This window comes from Corythoichthys intestinalis, chromosome 6 (assembly GCF_030265065.1).
Source record: "Corythoichthys intestinalis isolate RoL2023-P3 chromosome 6, ASM3026506v1, whole genome shotgun sequence".
Taxonomy (NCBI): Eukaryota; Metazoa; Chordata; class Actinopteri; order Syngnathiformes; family Syngnathidae; genus Corythoichthys; species Corythoichthys intestinalis.
The window spans coordinates 18222899-18244176 of record NC_080400.1 but is presented as its reverse complement, the minus strand read 5'-3'; the positions used below and the strand labels follow the sequence as shown (position 1 = coordinate 18244176).

At 39.1% G+C, this 21278-nt stretch overlaps 1 protein-coding gene across 1 annotated transcript in view; it reads right to left on the bottom strand.

The window, feature by feature from the left end:
- Window positions 1-11337: 11337 nt before the first annotated feature.
- LOC130917721 (uncharacterized) overlaps window positions 11338-21278 on the bottom strand; it is a 60348-nt gene continuing 50407 nt past the window's right edge. The window contains exons 4-6 of the mRNA XM_057839378.1: window positions 12326-12393; window positions 12131-12241; window positions 11338-12064 (exon numbers count right to left, since the gene is read on the bottom strand). Of these exons, the coding sequence (XP_057695361.1) occupies window positions 11510-12064; window positions 12131-12241; window positions 12326-12393 (734 nt within the window). The 3' untranslated portion in view covers window positions 11338-11509. The remainder of the gene's footprint in view (window positions 12065-12130; window positions 12242-12325; window positions 12394-21278) is intronic.

Genomic DNA, 21278 nt, shown 5'->3' with positions numbered 1-21278 from the left:
CAACATCTACATCCTGGGCTGGAGCCTACAAGTAAGCTTAGCTTAGCTTCTGTGTAAGGACTCTGAGAAGTAAAACAAAACAAAAAAATTTTTTCCAGTGGCGGAAAAAGGCACCAGCAAGTAAAAAAAAAAAACTTTTTTTTTTTCCTACCGGCGGAAACAGGCAACAGCAAGTAAAAAATAAATAAATAAATTAGAGCTGAAACAAATACTCGAGCAACTCGAGTAACTCGAGTTTAAAAACTGATCCGAGTAATTTTATTCACCTCGAGTAATCGTTTTTGACAGCTCTAAGCATCACCTTTTGCTCGGACTACTTTTAATGCGGGACAACGCGCTGATGTCACGTGCGTAGAGGAAGAAGCAAGAAAAAAAAAAAAAAACTTACTGCAGCCGGCAGCCGCTACAAACGACACCGACGTTGCTAAATACCAGCCCGCACGTCTGATGAGTCTCATAGAGATCACATGTATGCGAAATGACAGACTCGGCCGCGTCTGGGCAGCGTTAATAAACAGCCTCCATCTTAAAGCAGTAGAGCGCTAATAAAGAGCGCTAAGCGCTAATAAATAAGATTAACGTTACTGTTACTAGCTCACGTAACGTTAGCCCTGCGGAGGGCTAGGTTTCTATTAATTATGACCACTGTCATTGCTGGATAAAACACCAAGTAGCACTGGTGCACAGTGGGGAGAACAAGTATTTGATACTTGTTCTCCCCACTGTAATGTGCTCCAATACAGCCTGTATCATACATTTATTTTGATCAATGCAAAAACTCAAAATCCTATCAAGACTTACAGTTTAGACTAACTTAAAACTTAACTAGAACTTAAAAATGGCTTGTCACAAATAGAAATTCAATTGAAACACGTGGGAAAAAAATCCTACCTTTTAAGTGATGTGTGTTATCAAGCGTAACGGCATTTTTAGGTATATATATATATATATATATATATATATTTTTTTTTTTTTTTTCTTTTTAAATAAGATCTAAAGGTTTTTTGAGTGAAAGCAGTGAATTTGTCTTTTTTTTTTTATTCTAGTTACATCTGAGATGCAATTGTTGGCTGTTTTCAACAATATACATCGAAAAAAAAGACATTGATTGACTGAAAATGGTTCAAGATTAGATGAAATGCCTTGTTTTCTCATGTATATTTATAATTGCTCTTCACCTAAAAATATATTTGTTTTATCCAATTATTCGATTAATCGATAGAATTTTCAGTCGATTACTCGATTACTAAAATATTCGATAGCTGCAGCCCTAAAATAAATAAATACAACTTTTTTGGGGGGGGGGGGGGGGGGGGGGCTTCGATACTGTTCAGTTATGGATGTGTTCTAAAATCAAATCAACTTTTATTTGTTTGAACCAAATCCCAACAACAGTTATCTCAAGGAGAAAGCAAAACATGTTTTAAGGTGCAGTAGCCCTCCGCTGGATTTCGACCCAATTGAGCATTGTAGCGTTTTTTGTTTTGTTTTTTGCCCCCCCACCCCCCCACCCCAGGTAAGACTAATGCCCACCCACACCTGGCATCCTGGTAACACCACTGGATAGAGGTTAGAATGTTTCCCTTGAAGAAATACCCCTCAATTTCAATTTAGAATGTTCTTTTATTGACACAGATGAGGGGACCTTCAAGCACAAGAAGCACAGCTACTTAGTCACAGCATTTAACTAAATACAATAAAGCAGAACAAGTCATTACAAGACTGATAACATATATCCCCCTTAACTGTACACATATATAACACAAACTACAACTACAGACCCGTAGTTGACACTAATAGAAGATAAACTTACAGAAATATGTGTAGTACACGATGAATGCAATACAACAGCATAAATGTCTCATGCAACATGTAAATGGCCTCGCTTCCGCTATCCAAACAGCTAAACATAAAGAGATTCACACTCCGAGGTTTTTCAGAGAGGCATTACTGTCTCTCCCTTTCTCTCTCTCTTTTTTTTTTTTTTAAAACTACAACAATTCCAACAATGATGTACAGTCAGCGACAATGTTGCTAACAACAAAAGAGGCCGTCTCAAACATGCAACCTAAAGACAATATACAAAGTGTATTTCTTAATTTGACGACAAAATACTTACAGACGTTACTTAAACACAAACACCACAGTGGTTGTGAGAGTGTCGCTGCCATTAAGCACAATGAAAAACATTTAAAGAACTTTCATTCTTGTTCTTCTCTTCTTTTTTTTTTTTTGGAAACAATAAAAAACACGGCCACTAGATGGCGCGCTTCACCAAGCGATAAAGACAGAACTCTACCGGCTGGTGGCATTTACTTCATTCCTCTTGGTGATGCCCGTGTAGCAGCCATTGTAAATTTTTCATACATATTTCACATTTATTCCAAATTTTAATATTTTTCACAAAGAAATATGTCATTATTTTTCTTATATATGATATATATGACGGGTGAAAATGCTTTGAAACGGTGTAGGATTGTTAAGGAGCTTGAATTGGCTGATAGACCCTAAAATTCTTCTTTAACTATTATATCTCTCACTCATTTATTTTTCTACTAAGTTATTTGTGATTGTAATTTCTGATTCATGATTATTCCTTAGGCTTGTCATTTATGTTTAAAGTTGTTTAACAATGTACCATGCCGCTTATGTTGTAATGTTTGTGTGGTTGTATTTAAAAAAAATTTTTTTTTTAAAGCATGAGGTTTTGACAGTTGCTGTCATACATATTTTTTTGTTTATTTATTAGTTTTCTCTTTAATTTCGGGATCTAAGCACCGTTCCGGCACCAAATTTCTTACCTGAACAGCCCACTTTCACGACTGAATAACAGTAGCACATTGAAAATAAAAAAAATTAAAGATTAGACTTAAACTGGGAAAATTGCAATCATACATTGTAAATTTGAAAATCGTAATAGGCAATATGAAAAACAAATAACCCATTATCTAAAACTCATAATATTATCGTGTCGTCAAATTGGATTACAAAATTCCCCAGCATAATTATTTCCACTCGGGGAAATACCAGTATTTTGCTTCTGCTCCCAAATTTTTCAATTCCCTCTTTTGTAATTTATCCAATAAATTTTGCCGTGTCCTATCATTACAAAATTGGCCAGTAATTCCCACTATAATTTCATAACAACAAAATTGACCTAAATTTAGAATTGTGTTTTCATTCCAAATTCTGAAATTGATGAAAATGTCTTTTCACTATTGGGTTCACAGCTGAAATCAAAGATAGGCTAATTCTATCAGCATGTGATCCAATAGCAAGGAGCTTAAGCAATATTCAGCGTTTTCAACCCCCCTAAAAATCAAAGTCACATTTCACACTATCCACTATGTAAAAATAAACCTCATGATAATGATTCCACATAATTAACTCTAAGGTTTTCATTGAATTTGCTACGATCATATCTCATTGTCTAAAATGCATTTAAATGAAACATTACTTTTTCACTGTCCCCTTTAAAACGATTTGTCAACACTATAATTTATATTAGAATTTATTCCTAAACCTATTTCAATCTCCGGCTAAAAGCCCACAAGAAAATGTTTCTTTTTTTTTGTTTTGTTTTGAAATGGGACATTACTCTCCCACTTCCACCTCCTGTTAAATACACACACACCCCTCCCCCAGTTTTATTAAGTATAGACCTCCTTTTATAAATATTTTTTTCTTCTTCACAATAATCATTAATCAGTTAGTCAAATATTGAAAACATAGTTTCACCCATGAGCTCTTGGATGGTTCAATTCATTAACTTTTAAGCATACTTATTATTATTGTCTTATCACGAGATGATAGACGCTCTGCTCCCTCTGAAGAGAGGAACACCGGGAGCCCTGGGTTTCAGTCCACGCGGGCACCGCCGCTGAGTTGCATGGGCTCCTCCGCCACCAAGGCTGGACCCCGCGCGGACGCCGAGACGAGCGATGAGTCAAGGATGCCCTCAATCCAGGAAGTGGTCGGGCTGGGCCTCGCAGACGGCCTCGGTCCCCGGCGCTCCCTGGCTTGCTTCCTCTCACGTTCTTGCAGACGATTATCGAGACGAAAGGCCAAAAAGATCCAATTCTCCAGACTGGACGAATCATGATGGGCATCCAGCTCATCCTTGAGCGCAGGAGACGGCCACCGCCAGAAAATCCCACACAGTGCCGCGTCATCAAAGCCAAACTCCGCTGCCAAAATACGGAGCTGACTCAAGTAACTGGCCACAGTCTGATCGCCTTTAAAAAAAAAAAAAAAAAATCCAACAGGTTGCTGACTGACACACTGCCCCTGACCGGATGATCAAAAACCCCGTACGAACTCTGCTCTAAAAGGCTCAAATGAATGACGTTCTTATGCGCTAGAGTTGCTTAGCGCCATGGTCCATGTAGCCGCTTTACTGGCGAGGAGACTCATCACATACGCCACTCGGGATCTTTCACTGGCGTAGGTAATGGGTTTTAGATCAAAAATTAGGGAGCACTGGTGCAACAACTGTCGGCGAGCGCCGGGCTTGCCTCCATAATAGTGGGGATGCAGCAAATTTGGCTCTCGAAAAGCAGCAACACCAGCAGCAGAAGCAGCAAGACCAGCAGCAGCAACAACGCCACCAGCAGGTTTAGCAGTTGCTCAAAATGACTGGTTAACAAATAATCACTTTCCTCTAGTTCGCGCACTGTCTCATTAGGTCTGTTGATCTCGTCACCAAGAGCAGCAAGTTCTCGGCGAATGCCCTCTGAGTCTGTGGGATCCATGTGGTTGGAGGATTCTGTGATGAATCTCAATCACAGACTCGGAGACCAGTAATAGCGAACAAGTTTGTATTTAATAAAAAGTACAACCCAAAGGGCACCCACAGCGGTAAGCAAGGCAATTGTCCCACGATAAAGCCGATACACTGCTGTCCTTAAAGACAGGACGCTCCTAATGCATCAACGTGTGTGGAAAGACTCAGCCCATTCAGCTCACTCAGATGCTGGAATAGGAAAAAAAACAACTGAGAACATAAATGATGGCTCTCGTCAGCAGCTATATGTATCTATATTTAAAAGCTATTTAAGTCTCAAGAGGTGACAACACTTGAATTCACTCACATGAATACGTTTTGTCTGCTCCTTGCCAATTAAGGGACCCTATGAGCTTCCTGGGTTTTGGGATTTCTCGGCCTAATGGTGGCTCCCTTGACAACTAATGGCAGCTCTTTAGATCTCGAGGGTTGACAACGTAAGCAACACACTTGAAATGTACACTTTTTTGTCTGCTCCTTGCAAATGGAATAAAAAAGGAGTAACACATGCTTATGGAACAACCGAGCAGCCATTTGTTCAACTATCCCATTAAAAAAAATAAAATAAAATAACATTTTTAAAAAATCTAAATGCATCTACCATTCGCATTATGTTTAAATTAGGGCTGTCAAAATTATCGCGCGAACGGGCGTTAATTTTTTTTTTTTTTTAATTAACCTTGTAGAGGCCAGCGCTGTAGAGTTACAACATTTTTATTTTTTGTAAAAAAGGATTGAAATGGTTTTTTGTTGTTGTTGTTTTCATTGGGTCCTACTGTTCAGTCTCACAATAGGTGTGGATAGGAAATTTGTATATAAGCCCTGCCCACAGTTCCAGGACTTTCAGAATCTGCAGAACTTTGGCTGTGCAACAACCAGTGTTGTTAATAACGGCGTTACAATATAACGGCGTTACTAACGGCGTTATTTTTTCAGTAGTGAGTAATCTAATTAATTACTTTTCTCATCTTGGCAACGCCGTTACCGTTACTGAGGCGGGAAAGGCGTGCGTTACTAAATTGGTTGAATAAAAAAATGTCAGAGAGACGGACTCACGGAGACGAGAGAGCAGAGCAGGAGTGGGGAAGACGCCATTGCAAACGCGATGCTAGGTGGCTGCAATTAGGCTCGAGCGTATGACGTGGCACTCGCGAGGTTTCCGCCGCTATCGCCATTATGGAAGCGGTAAACATAAACAGTGAGGCATTTCAACACAGGTCGCTCTTTAAAAATGGTTGGAAATTATTGTGCGGTAAAGAATTGCAAGAACCGATCGAATAGAAAGGAGAATGTACAGCTCGACGGAACACCATTGAATTTCTTCCGGACCCTTACATGGAAAAAAGGCGAGGGAAAGGTCATATCTGAACTAACCAAACGTTGAAGAATGGCATGGGTGGCCTCGATCAGAAGGAAGGGCATAACGTTTGATTCTCCAGTTACACACAGAGTTTGCTCTATGCACTTCCGCTCCGGTAAGTTAATTTCGTTTGTTTACGCAAATTTCGGTAACTTTATGCCCTAAGTCGGCCTGTTGTTAGCTATAGGTACAGCTAAACAACTAGCATGCATACATGTGCATTGTCTTCATAAGACATAATTCCTGTCGTTGCTAAATGAAAAAGCTGTAATATTTTGACGTGAGAGAGTGGCAAAGAATTTGTACACAGGCTACATTTTCTGCAACAAAAAATTTGTACATCCGTGGTCACAGACTAATGTAAACACACATTGCCTACCTTTGCTGGAAAGATGGTGTTGCCGTTTGCTATGGTCATAATGTGCAGATCCTGCACCCATCCGCAGCAAAACACATTTATTAGCTGTTGAAAACTACAATAGTAAATAAAAAAAAATTCAGTTGCTATTTTGGTCAAAAACTTTTGATTCTGAAAATATTGGTGATTATCTCTGCATTTGGTGATTTTTATGCATCTAGTGTAAAATCTAAGACTATTGCCATTTTAAGTTGTGTTATACCTATATAAAAAATAATTAATCGGGATTTTATAAGGGAACGACTGACTTTTTTGATGCCGCTGCTTATGGAGACTCATATATGGCTAGGCTAGGTGCCTGTTTCGGTTTTAGGTTGGTAGCAGCTTTGGTTTTGTAAGTATTTGAAGTTTATGAAAATAAGCCCCCTACGAATCGGCCCCGTTTCCCGTGTCATGTCAATAGGTTATGAAGTCTATGGTCAATACAGATTTATTTTGCATTAATCATTTAGCCTTTCAATAAAATAGGTTCATATTGTGGAGAAATGTGGCCCGGACCTCCGCTCACCCAAACTGTTTGGTCTTATTAATGTCCTGTCCCCAGCAAGAAGTGTACATGCAGGTTACGCTGTTATATCATCCCTACCAATGTTGAGACCAAACATACGCCCTTGAATGATCAGATTGCATTATCGGTTCAATTTTCTTTATCCGGATCATCTGTGTGACGTTATAATTGCCATTATCGGTAACTAGGGTTTTTCCGATCATGTTTTTTTGCTCCCGATCCGATCCCGATCGTTTTAGTTTGAGTATCTGCCGATCCCGATATTTCCCGATCCGATTGCTTTTTTTTTTGCTCCTGATTCAATTCCAATCATTCCCGATAATTTTTCCCGATCATATACATTTTGGCAATGCATTAAGAAAAAAATGAATAAAACTCGGACGAATATATACATTCAACATACAGTACATAAGTACTGTATTTGTTTATTATGACAATAAATCCTCAAGATGGCATTTACATTTTTAACATTCTTTCTGTGAAAGGGATCCACGGATAGAAAGACTTGTAATTCTTAAAGGATAAATGTGACTTTGTATATTGTGACTAAATATTGCCATCTAGTGTATTTGTTGAGCTTTCAGTAAATGATACTGTAGCCATGCCCAAATGCATGATGGGAAGTGCAACCATGACTGTACGTAGTGGCACCAATTGATACAGTGGGGAGAACAAGTATTTGATACACCTCCCCACTGTATATCTTCTCTGCGTTGGGAAATAACATAGGGACTTAAAAAAAAGATCAACTACTACCTTTCTTCCCCACGTTGTTTTCCCACGATATTTCTAATTGTTGAGAGAGGAATGTTAAGGCGTTAGCCAATTCAAAAAAGGCTCCAAAGACTGCCAAAATTCACTCTACTCATTTTACGCTGCCTTTTAGCTCTATAAACAGGTAATTCGGCGCCATTATAGATTGAATGCGACAATGCGTGAGTGGGTCGTGCAGCGCTTGCATTAATTGCGTTAAATATTATAACGTGATTATGTTTAAAAATTTAATTACAGGCGTTATAAATTTGATAGCCCAACTTAAATTCAAAAGTAAAGACTCTGGATGAGTGTAAGACATTTTGTCTGTAACGTTAAATACAATTAGAAAACGATTAAATTAAAAAATATATATATAGCATGTCCGATATTTTTTTGCCGATTCCGATACTTTGAAAATGACGTGATGCCGATCGATCGGGACATCTTTATCGGTAACCGATATTATCATGCATCTTTAATGTTTATTGCAGTCAATGGACGCCAGTGAGTTAGGAGACTCAAAAATGAGGATTTGTACCATTTTTAGATAAACAATATCAACAATGGTTTTGAAACTACCCTGAAACCACCAAATAGCTTGATAAAAAACACGCATCTCTCCAAACACTATCATAATTGGCAAAATACTTATACACAGTACTGTAGTGGACCTAAGCGTTCATCCAAAATGTGTAATTGTGAGAAGAGTTGACTCATTAGTGCTCTTTTGGAGGGGTATTTAGTCTGTTGGGCGTCATGCTGTCAGGTGTGTTCAATCTGTCAAATTGCACGAGAACGACAGTCCGAGGACAGATTGAGTTTCCTGTCCGTCCTCTTTAATGACCCGTCAGCGGAGTGGGTCGGTGTTATCTCCGTGTGACCCCCAGCACGTCTTCCTTCACGGTCCCGGGTTCCGCTTCAAGGCGACCAATCTGGATGACATCTGCGTTGAGGACCGCACCGTGTTACACCGCTCTCCAAGTCTCTGGGGACCGGACTGGTTCTTTCGGGGACCCCCTAGGGAGATGAGCCCCCTTCATTATTAACTGCAAGAGGAGGAGTAGGGAGTGACCACCAACTGTTGGGAGGCGGACCTTAGCCCGAGCTCGTAAGTGAGCTAACATGCTAAAGTGCCTTAGCACAAATATGTTCCGTTAAACTGGGAAATTACAATTACATTTTCATTCCAAATGTAATCAATGAGTAGTGACTGTGATGTGAAATATTATTTTGTGTAAATGGGAACTACTCACAAGAAATATTTGAGTAGTTTTTTTGTTTTGTTTGTTTTTTTGTTTTTTAGCTAAAAAGACATTTTAGTTTGACCAAAAATAAACAGGAAGTGACACAGAAATGCCCCAAAATCAACAGAAAGTGACTTGAAATGACCCATAATGAATAGGGACTGACCCAATATCAACAAGAATGACCAAGAATTGCCCCAAAATCATCAGGAAGTGCCCTGAAATGGTCTAAAATCAACAGGAAAGGAAACAAAACCATGGTATTCCTCCAGAAATAGCATTTTCTAGTCTCAAATCATATTTATTTCAATAGCCCTTTACAAAAACCCCGAAGGTCCTCAAAGTGCTTGACAACAACAACAAACAGTTAATGCATAAACCTCATTACCTATTGATGTGACACTTCATCATTCTTTGCGTAACACCTTATTAGAGGGCGCCGAGCTTCATTTAGTAATAGCAAAAGACGGCTCACGCTCATGTCGGATTTAAGCTTGGATTTTTGAAGAACTACGAAAGCTGTACCGCATAAAAACAGGAAGAATTGTCCCAGGAGTTATTTGTCCGGGGATTCAAGGTAAATATTATATTTTTCGTATCATGCATGCATGATTGAAGCATTTATTCGCAGGAATTTTCTTCTTTGTTTACGCAGGGAGGCGGCAAATTTTCGTAACTGACTGTCTCATAGCCTCATAGTTGGCAATATTTATGCGAAACAAATGCTACCTGCACGTTTTTGTGCTTTTAACCAAGAATTGAGACTGTTGTACATCCATATCTATGAAGAACTCGGGGAGTTAAGCATTTATTCACAATAATTTTCACCAGATAAGCTTTGTTTACGCCAGTCGGCCGCTAGCCTCATTCGCTAACAGAGTAGCATTGTACTTCGATAATATACGTAAAATAAACGCTAACTGCACGGTTTCTTTGCTTTTAACCAAGAATCGAGACTGTTTTACGTCCATATCTATCAAGAATTCGTGGATTTAAGCATTTATTCACAAGAATTTGTGCCAGATAAGCTCTGTTTACGTCATGCGGCCGCTAGCCTCATTCGCTAACAGAGTAGCATTGTACTTCGATAATATACGGAAAATAAACGCTAACTGCACGGTTTCTTTGCTTTTAACCAAGAATCGAGACTGTTTTACGTCCATAACTATGAAGAATTCGCGGATTAAAGCATTTAGTCACAAGAATTTTTGCCAGATAAGCTCTGTTTACATCAGGCGGCCGCTAGCCTCATTCGCTAACAGTATATAGTGTACAATGATTATAAAGAGCTATTCGATTCTATAATACATTGTGATTGTATATAGAATTTATTAATAATCTATTTACATATTATTTATAATTGATTATGCGTTTTCCTCCTTTCTGATGTTAAATTGAGTGTTTTATTAGCTGTTGAAAACTTGCAGTAAATAAAAAAAATTAATTTGCTATTTTGGTCAAAAACATATATGATATGTTAACTATTGCTATTGATCCTGAAAATATAAGTGATTACGGTTTATCTGCATTTGGTGATTTTTGTGGATCTAGTGTAAAATCTAACAGTTTTATAGCCATTTAAGTTGTGTTATACTTTTATAAAAAAAATAATTAATCAGGATTTTATAAGGGAGCAACTTTGAATTTTTATAATGCCGCTGCTCATGTAGACTCATACATGGGTAAGGCAGGTGCCTGTTTTGGTTTTAGGTCGGTAGCAGCTTTGGTTTTGTAAATATTTGAAGTTTTTGAAAATAAACCCCTTACGAATCGGCCCAGTTTCCCTTGTCATGTCAATAGGTCATGAAGTTTATGATAAATAAAAGGCAGGAAAGTACTATACAATGACACCAATAAAATAAAAAAAACGAACACAAAAACAACACATTGCGATAAAAGTCAAATTAGCAAATAAAACAGATAAAATCTGAAAACATTAAAACACTTAAGAAATAAAACCAGGCTACGCTAATCTGGAGAAAAAACTAGTCTTAAAAAGTGGGTCTTTAACCGTGATTTAAAAAGCCTAGATTCGTAATGGTGCGGCTTTCAGGGGGCAGGTTATTCCACAACCTGGGGGCAGCAACTGCAAAACACCGGCCACCCCCCAGTAGTATACGGTATTGATAAAATTGACGATAGTGACAATCATGGAATTGATGACAATACATAATCTATTAGTTTATTTGGGGAGTGATTATCAGCGTTGTTAATCTTACTTTAAAACAGTATTTAATTACAGTTACAAATTATTTCTCCCAAAAAGTAATTGAGTCATGTTATACTTTAACACCGTTATTAACAACACTGGTGATTATATACCGTTATATCACCAAACAATAGGCACAAGTAAAACCCAACTTAAATTAGTAGCCTCTTAGCACTTTGAATTACTTTGTGTTGAAATATTCTATAGAAATTCCTTTGCCTTGGCTTGCCTTCACATTTTGGGGGTTGTCCACCCCCTAGAGTCCGGTTCCTCACTTCTGGAGCTGTGGGTGGGCAACCAAGTGAAGTTGCAGCGTCCTTGGGGGTCCCTCCTGACAAAAGCCTGCCCCTGAGGGTAGCTGAGGGTTTTTACGCTACTGGCAGGGCTCAGAGACATCGCGAAGGCCAAATGGGGATTCCTGCCTTCAGACTGAGCGACTTGTGATGGGCTGTGCGGGCTCCAAGATCGGTTGTGGACCGGACTACTGAAGGGAGTCTCTTCGGGGAAGCTGTGTCCGGGCTCTGTCCCGTCGTCCTCTGTTTGCCGGATTAGCGACGAGGATGGGTCGATGGTGTCCGGGTCCTTCAGACCGAGCGTTCTCAGAACCCAAAGGTCCAGCGGCGACTGGGAAACAGCGCCGGCGGACTCGGCGGAAGCAAACTCGGCGCTGAGGTTGCGACAGACGCGCCTACCGACCTGAAAGCGGCCTCGAGCCAAGTTCTGGCAAGATCCGACGTGGAATGGCCGTTTCTTGTTCACATTTTCGATCCGGTCGGGACTCCGTTTCTGCAAAGTGACATCCATTTGTGATGTAATTCAGGTGACTGACAAGCGACCGGTAGTTTGACTGACTTCAACTGCCAAACTCCTGACGAAAGGCGAGTTGAGGAATCGTCGCAGTTTCTCATTTTCGTCCTGGAGGCGACTCAGCTCTTCCTCCCGGCGCAACAGTTTGGCCTCGAGCTGACGGCGACAATTGCATACACTTTTAGCAACGTTAGCAGTTTTTGTTCAAACATATTTTTGCCCATTTTAAAATGTGTCTACCTCTTTGTTCCTCTGCTGCTCTGACCACAACACACCAGCAGGGGGAGACTTGCTAAACATACAATCCTCTGAAGTAAGCACAAATTGAACAATTGAGCTAAGTTTCTGCCATTGACGGCGACAGATGTCCAATCCATTGGAACTGAACGAATGATCACTGCCAACCCATCCAGTTCAAATGGGGTGGATGTCTATTGTCGTCAAGGGGTTAATAGTAATAAGCAGAGGTGGGTATAGTAAGCAAAAATTTTACTCGAGTAAGAGTAACGTTACTTCAAAATAATATTACTCAAGTAAAAGTAAAAGTAGTCACCCAAAAAATGTACTCAAGTACAAGTAAAAAAGTATTTGGTGAAAAAAAAAAAAAAAATCAAGTAATAAGTTTGTGAGTAACTGCTTACGATGTTTGTTTATTTATTATTATTATTTTTTTTACAATGGTATTTTTATTCTCAGCACAAAGTTATATATATGAACGATTATTATTATTATACTGTACTATAACATATTACATAACCACATTAGGCCGAAGAAATACACAAGAACAAAACATTCAATTCCAGCGAGAGAAAAAAATCCAAAGAAATTAAGCATTACTCATCCAAAAAGCATGAGTGCCCTCTAGCAGATGAAACATATTTCCTATTATGAAACTAATAGGATCATATCTCTGGTTTTCCACGGTCAATCGGTGCCTAATTAAAACAAGGAGAGAGATTAAAATCTGCGCTTTCGAGTCATGTTGACGGCTGCGCTCATGCCAAACACTTCACACAGACTTCACCATCAGCTGACAAGACAGCTCCTACAGACATTGCGCCACGCCTTTCCGCAGGGGGCCGACCCGGGCAGAACGTTGAGTTGGCTTTCACTGTGATAAACTCAAACTCACGCTGTGTTCTGACGCCGGATTTCGGTGGAAAAAGGACAAAGGTTTTACTGCAGGCAAGCAGAGAGGAGTGTCTCAAGAGTGATTTGGTGGAGGATTCAGGATTATTATTACATATATTAAATAGCACCATTCATGCACTTTGAAACTTTGTGAAAAAAATCAACGGTTAAAATTAGTGTAGCTTTGGCTTGAAATATTTACGTAAAATGAACGATAACTGCCCGTTTTTTTTATTTTAACGAACAATCTAGACTGTTTTACGTTCACACCTATAGAAATTCAGTGATTTAAGCATTTATTTGCAAGAATTTTCAACTTAAAAAGCTCTTTGTTTCGTGAAGGCCACCACGTTGGATTACACAATAGCGTAACTTTTGCTTGAAATATTTACGGAAAATGAACGACAACTGCCCGTTTTTTAATTTTTTAAAAAATTTTAACCAAGAATCTACTGTTTTACGTTCATATCTATAGAAATTCCATGATTAAAGCATTTATTTACAAGAATATTCAACTTAAAAAGCTTTTTGTTTTGTGACGGCCACCACGTTGGATTACACAATAGCGTAACTTTTGCTTGAAATATTTACGTAAAATGAATGATAACTGCCAGGTTTTTTTATTTTAACCAAGAATCTACTGTTTCACGTTCATATCTACAGAAATTCCATGATTAACACATTTATTTACAACAATTTTCAACTTAAAAAGCTCTTTGTTTTGTGACAGCCACTATGTTGGATTACACAACAGCATAACTTTTGCTTGAAATATTTACGTAAAATGAATGATAACTGCCAGATTTTTGCTTTTAATCAAGAATCTAGACTGTTTTACGTTCATATCTCGAAACTTAAACAACGGGGAGACCGATCTTTTGCGGTTGCTGCCCCTAGGCTGTGGAATAGCCTTCCCCCTCAAATCTGCACCACTACGGATCTAGGTCTTTTTAAGTCTCGGTTAAAAAACTCCTTTTGAGACTCGCATTTTACACGGATTAGAATAGCCTGGTTTTATTTGCTTTAGGGTTTTTAATGTTTTTGGATTTTATTGCTTTATTTGCTGGACTTCTATCGCGGTACGCTGTTTTTGTTTCATTTCTTTTTTTTCTTAATGTGATTGTATAATACTTTCCTGCCTTTTATATATCTAGAGTAATGTTTTCTTGTAAAGCCCTTTGAGTGCCTTTCAGGTTTTGTAAAGGGCTATATAAACAAATTTGATTGATTGAAATTTGATTGATCTATAGAAATGCTGCGCTTTACGCATTTATTTGCAAGAATTTTCAACTTAAAAAGCTCTTTGTTTCTTGACGGATTACACAACATATATGTATGTATATATATATATATATATATATATATATATATATATATATATATATATATATATATATACACACACAGTGGTACCTCGACATACGATCGCTTCGACACATGATCTTTTCGACATCCGACGTAAAATTTGACTTGCCATTTGTTTCTACATCCGACGACATGCTCGAAATACGACGACATGACAGCACCACAGACAAATGCACGGCGGATTTTCTTGTGTGAGAAATCAACACAAAAGATTTCAAAAAGGGTGGTACAGGTGATGAAACAAAGAAAAAGGTGACGCTTACCTTTTAAATGGAGTTGCAAATTATAGAGATATATGAGCGTGGGGTGCGCATCCGTGGACTGGCTCAAGAATACAACTCCACGGTCCTCTTCTGACCACCATTCGCCAGTCTTTATAAGTTAAGCTGATAATTATTATTGTGGTAAAATCGCCAAAGAAATCGCCAGCTTTGCCACGTTTTTATCATTTCTTTCACAACTTACTCAACACAAAACGGCTACTGTCTGCCGCAATTGATGGGGTTCTCAAGAAAACATTGAAAGGGAAAGTGAAACTGTTTCTGGCACGATAGCCCCGTGGCGCGTTCAGGTACAGCAAAAAACATCCGCCACATTAGAACCCGATTTGTTACATTATTACAGGAATTATTGTATTATTATTATATTTTTCCAATTTTTATTTGTAATGTATTTGTTTTACTATGTGTAATTGCCATTTGTAATAGTACCAGCAGTATTTATTAAGGATTTAGTGTAGGTTTTTGGGCTGTGGAACGAATTAATGGAATTATAATGTATTCCTATGGGAAAATCCTGATCGACATACAACCATTTCGACTTACAAACAAGGTCCTGGAAAGAATTAACTTCGTATGTAGAGGTACCACTGTGTATGTATGTATATATATAAATATATATATATATATATATGTATATATGGTGGAAAACACTAGGTGCCATGAAGTTCCGCTCTGAAACCCACAATTTGGCCAACTTTCAAAATTGTCCCATATGCATGTGTGATACATCATTGGAATGCTTAAAATGTCAATTTTCTAGGGGAAGAAAATTTTGAACAGGAGGGAATTTTAAAAAATAAATACAGCAAAACCCTATCTGGAGGTGAGAGCACACGAGAGCAGAATTGAAGACGCCATGACTTTAACGAGATATTATCGCGTACTTACTTTGTTTCAATCCAAAAACTCAATGTAGCATGTATCACTGAGTGTCAAGACACAGCTGTGAATGGCCACATTAGATTTTTTGGTGATTTTGTGGGTGAAACATGGTCATATAACAAGGGTCGCGATGCAGAAATCGCAAACATCAAGGAGTGGTCGAGATTTGGTTTTTCATATATTTACCCTTTTAAACGTTGTTTTTCAATTTTTCTTTGTTTGGACAGATTATTTATCATCTAAGATACTGGAGAAAATGCGACAGTAACAACAAAAATACAATTAAGCGATAGTTATGAGGTAGATATCCGTGACCTTTTTACAGACACCTTTTTTTTTCATTGTGACGTAATTTGTTTAAAAGTTAAAAATATGCAAGTGAATAATTTTTTGAAGTCATTATTTTTCAAACGAAATATTAGAATGGTAAATGGAGTGTACCTGTCACGTCATGGGGGAGTTGTCACGTAATTTCCTGTTTTATTTTGAAGGCTTCACCCTCTTCATAGTTGCGTACTTGCCCTTCCTCTTGTCATCTAATTACCTATTGTTTCCACCTGTTCCCAATTACCTTGTGTGTGTATATAATGCCCTAGTTCCCCTAGTCTTGTGCAGAAGTGTCTTTCTACCAAGGTCAGTCATGTCAGCCTCTCGCCATAGCCTGTCATAGTGATACTGTCCTCCACTTGGAGCGCTTTGTGTTTGAGCCTTTTTTGATCTTAGCCATCTTGACTTTTTCATCCATTAGGACTAGGAGTGTTTTTAGTTTTTGCCTTTCCTCCCTTTTGGAGTGCGTTTTTGTTTGAACTGTGGTTGCCCTGACTTATTCCTCCGTTGGAGAGCTTTTTGTTTGTATTTTTTCTCATCCCCGCATGTCAGCGGAAGAACCTCTGTTTTCAAAATAAAGTTTTTTGCCTGAACCTCCGCAACTGAGTCCGCCTCTTCGTCTCGGCCTGACAGTACCATCAATTAATGATTCTAAGCTAAAAATGACAGACATTTTCAATAATAAATATAATTAATTACCTACGTTTTATGGCTGGGTTGAAACCAAAGTGGTTGTGCGACATCTGTAAACAGGGGTTTTGAGGTTAAAACGGACAAATTAAAAATAGGTCTGGGGCCTAGTGATGGGTCCGTGAGACCTCATGAAGCGTGTCGACACAGTGACACACTGTGTTGACACAGTGTGGATACTGTGTCATTGAATACTGACACCTGCTGGACATAAAAAATCCCTACAGGCAACCCACTTGACAGACACACTGAATTGATGACATAGCATGTAAAATAAAAAAAATTAAGTCTTTGCATTCATATAGACCCTACTCACCTACGTCACAAAATGGGCGTGTCGCTGTTTCCGGCCGCCATATTGTACCTCTTTTTCAGACCTATTCTCATTGTTTTCAATTAGTCGAGCAAGTTATAGAGCAATTCATGGAAGCCCCGGTGTTATCTGACGCTGTAAACTCATTGGATCCGTTGCATAAAAGGCGTTACGTGGAAAAGCTTCAGTTTATCCATTCGCCAGATCCGTATTTGATGTCTAAATCGATGTTTTTCGACCCGCTGGCTTCGCCTGACATCTGATACCCACACAAAATCAGCCTATTCTCACGAAAGTTTGAACAACTTTAAGAGCTTGGAGGCTTATAAATGCTACGTTGCTGGTTAGGTGAAACACGTCCTCGTACACGAAAATTCGGCAGGAATCTTGTGCTCGGAAGGTGAGTTACGAAATTTTCAATTCAAAATCTTTTGTTCTTGCTAACATCCACTGTCAAGTCTAATGTATTTCATGTCATTTGTCAATGGAGCTAGGGCTTTTAATGTTTATATGGTTTAGCGATAGCACTAACTACATACATACGTGTATGTTGTCGGCGATTAGCCTAGCAATGATCTTAATTGTGGTTGTCAGCCCAAAACCCTCTAAATATATATTAAATGCATCTTACCAGATATAAAATGACTACTACATAATCTGTGGTAGTCGTTTGGAGCCCAGTTTTCTCGTCGAATTGCAGCAGTCAATCGCGGCCTCCTCTTCGTGTCTCTCGGAATACGGTAAAAATTCAAGTCTCTCCGTCTATCTTCTCTGTTTTTGCAACCGACCGCCACACACGACTTCACCATTTTGAGTATTAATGTTGACGAGCAGTAAAACGTGCAATAATAGGAAGAATTTACGAAGCGCTAATGCATTTCTATGGCGAGTATGCGGACATCATGGCGCGGGGGCGTGGCTGTGACGTCACGTGAGTAGGGTCTATTGCCTTATTCCATATCTTTAAATTATGTGAACATATATTATAATGTGAAAATGTAAGTAATAATGAATGTGTGAATGAGGAATGCCTGTGGACTTTTTGTTCTGATAAAATTTTATTCAAAAACATAGTTGTTTTTTTTTAATGTTTAAAATTTAGTTGGTTACCTTTTTTTTTTTTTTTTTTTTTTTTTTTAAATTAAACAAGCCTGCTGTGGACAACACACTCGCATGGAACCAACGATACCAGCATGCACAAGAATTTCCAGTTGAAAGAGGTTTGGATAAGTTGTCCATTGGCTCAGTTCGGCTTTGGTTCATGTTCGGCTCAGCCATGCATCGTTGCACTTTTGCAATTTCACCTACAGTTGCATTGCCTTCTTGACTCCCCACTTCGTCATCTAAGTGCTACCATAGCCCACCAGAAAGAAATTGAAGTGGACAAAAAATAAGTTATAGCTGAATTACAGATTTCTAATAAATTACCAAAAAAGTGACTGTGGGAAAGTAAAGGAATGGCTCTATACCTGTGTTTATTTTGGGATTATCAGAAACTTCATTCTCATGCTTGGGCCAGTAATGCTTCAGCATTGAGGAGGTGGCAACTGTTTGTATATGGCAGGTTAGTCATATACAAAGTACAAATGCGACATTTCACCTGCAAACAAAAAATAACTTTAACAGTAAAGCCGAAAATTTTGGTCTCGCGCCGCGATATGTTCCAATCAGGATTCGAACCCGCGCGCACTACGCGTCGGGGACGAATGGCGTTCGCTCAGACCACTAAGCTAGCAGGTCAAATGCAGGTAAATGCATAGGCAAGGCTCCACAAACGACGGACCCGCGTGTACCAGTCCCACTAATAAACTAAGATTTACATTAAAATTAATTGTATTTTGAATGGAAGATGACAAGTGCATTTTCCCTGTCTTACGTCCATTTCCACAGCATGTAGACAACGAGGAAGTAACCGTGAGATGTGGATTGTTTCAGCAGCTCCATCGCGTTGACAGACGCGGTTCCTTTTGAAGCAGTTTGCCGCGTCATGACTGTGTCGACACAGTTCAATGAGTTCATGCATCGGTCACGTGATTTTCTTGTAGCGATACGCGCACCGACGCAGGGGTTGCTCCATGAGCTCGGCGCGCGCGCCGGCGCATTAGTATCACTAGACCCATCACTACTGGGGCCTAATGGGGGCCCCAAGAACCTCCAACTGATAGAGAAGTCTGCGCACTTAATTTTTTATGGTGCTTTAAAGTGCCTGTGACACGAAAAGCATGTTTATTTCATAATAGACGCGGTATTTTATGCTCCTGAATGATATGGACCGCTTGGATGTGTGTGGAAGCGATCGCTATATTGATTTAGTTTTTTGAATCCCGCGCCAGGAAAATGAGTGACTTCCGGCTTCGGTCTTGCATTGAGGAGGAGGGCGCTGTGACGTGTACGGTAGAAGACGTCCTCTTCACTATACAGCGTACTGTTGTGTATGGGGACGAATGATTCAGCTGATTTTGCGGATTAATACGTTTATTTTTCGCATCACGCCAGCCAAACGGCTGCAGAAAAATCATTCTGTATGAGGGAGAGGCGTATGCGCCTTTTTGGAGTTTCAAAAGGTTCCTATTCACCGTGGATATTTACTGTGGGACCATTGGACTTACGAGGAAGTGAGTAAACATCTTGTTTTGTATTATGTCAAATACGAATACAGCGATTACAAAGTAAACACTACAAACTTCCTTCAAATGAAGGACTACTTACGTTTGATCATTGATAGGCATGTAAAAAGCTGTCCTAATGGTCATTAGCAGCAGCCCGTTAGCTGCACAACAACTCCAGCCACCCTCCTCCGGGGAACGAACTGTAAATTGCTCTCTGCCGGGCGGTTTGCCGATCCGCATCAACAATAGACAACCGGGTCGTCATGTCAAATAATCCAGGATAGTTATGTGTGATTTTCCGCTTTGAAGACTTTGAAAGATCACTCGGTTCGGGTTAGCATGTCGGCTAGCTGTCACGCCTTCTGGTTTGTTTACATTCTCCGAAGCCGGGGAAGGGAAATGACATATGTCCGATTTAGGTGTCATAAAATATAGTTTGGGAGGTGCGACAGTAAAGGTGAAGTCGACAGTTTTGACCATTATGGAGTAATTTTGCCATGTCGTCCTGAATAAATGCATTTTTATTATTTCATATTCCATTCAGCACAAGACTGTTATTTGTCATGACCATGCCATTTATTTAGCAATTGGGGAAAATACTTGGATAAAAAGAATATCCTGTAAAAATATTGAAGTAAAGAGACAGAAACAATGACATTTTGCCCCTCTCTTCGTCGCGTTTTCCTCATTGTGAATAGTTCCCCCTCGACGGGCTGACTGGTCCTTCTCAAGCCATTTATATAGCTATTGGGGAAAAATACTTGGATAAAAAGAATATCCTGTAAAAATATTGAAGTAAAGAGACAGAAACAATGACATTTTGCTGCTCTCTTCATCGCGTTTTCCTCGTTCTGAATAGTTCTCCCTCGACGGGCTGACTGGTCCTTCTCAAGCCATTTATATTGCTATTGGGGAAAAATACTTGGATAAAAAGAATATCCTATAAAAAATATTGGAGTAGAGAGACTGAAAGAATGACATTTGGCGGCTTTCTTCGTCGCGTTTTCCTCGTTCTGAATAATTCCCCCTCAATGGGCTGAATAGTAAAATCGATAAGCCCAGTCTACCGCTGACGTCATCCATCTGTTGGGGACGCTAAAGCCCTATAATGGTAGGCGTGGCTAACTGGCAGATTAAAAGGCTAATTTCTCGTCATCTGTGCTTTGCTAAATTGTTGTATATAGTCGAATCGTCTCAAAATATGATTCTAATTCACATAATAATGCCATTTAAGACTTTTTCTCGTGTCGTATGCTCTTTAAAGATGCCACATGATTGAACAGGCCAGCAAGATCATAGAACAACAAGCTTGAGTGGAATTGATATAATGGAGTCATAATGATTATAGTTGCGACGTCTCGTTGGTGAAACTGATAGAGCCACTGTTGCCGTCTCTGGCAAAAAAAGTAAAAGTAAAATCTAATATGTAGAAAAGGAAAAATGTAACGACTAGTATAGCCCAAAGTAGCGGAGGAAGCGTAGCGTTTCTTCTTCACAAATTTACTCGAGTAAACGTTACAAAGTATGGCTTAGTAAAACTACTTTTTGTAAATTAAATTTTGTCAAAAAGTTACTCAAGTAAAGGTAATTGAGTA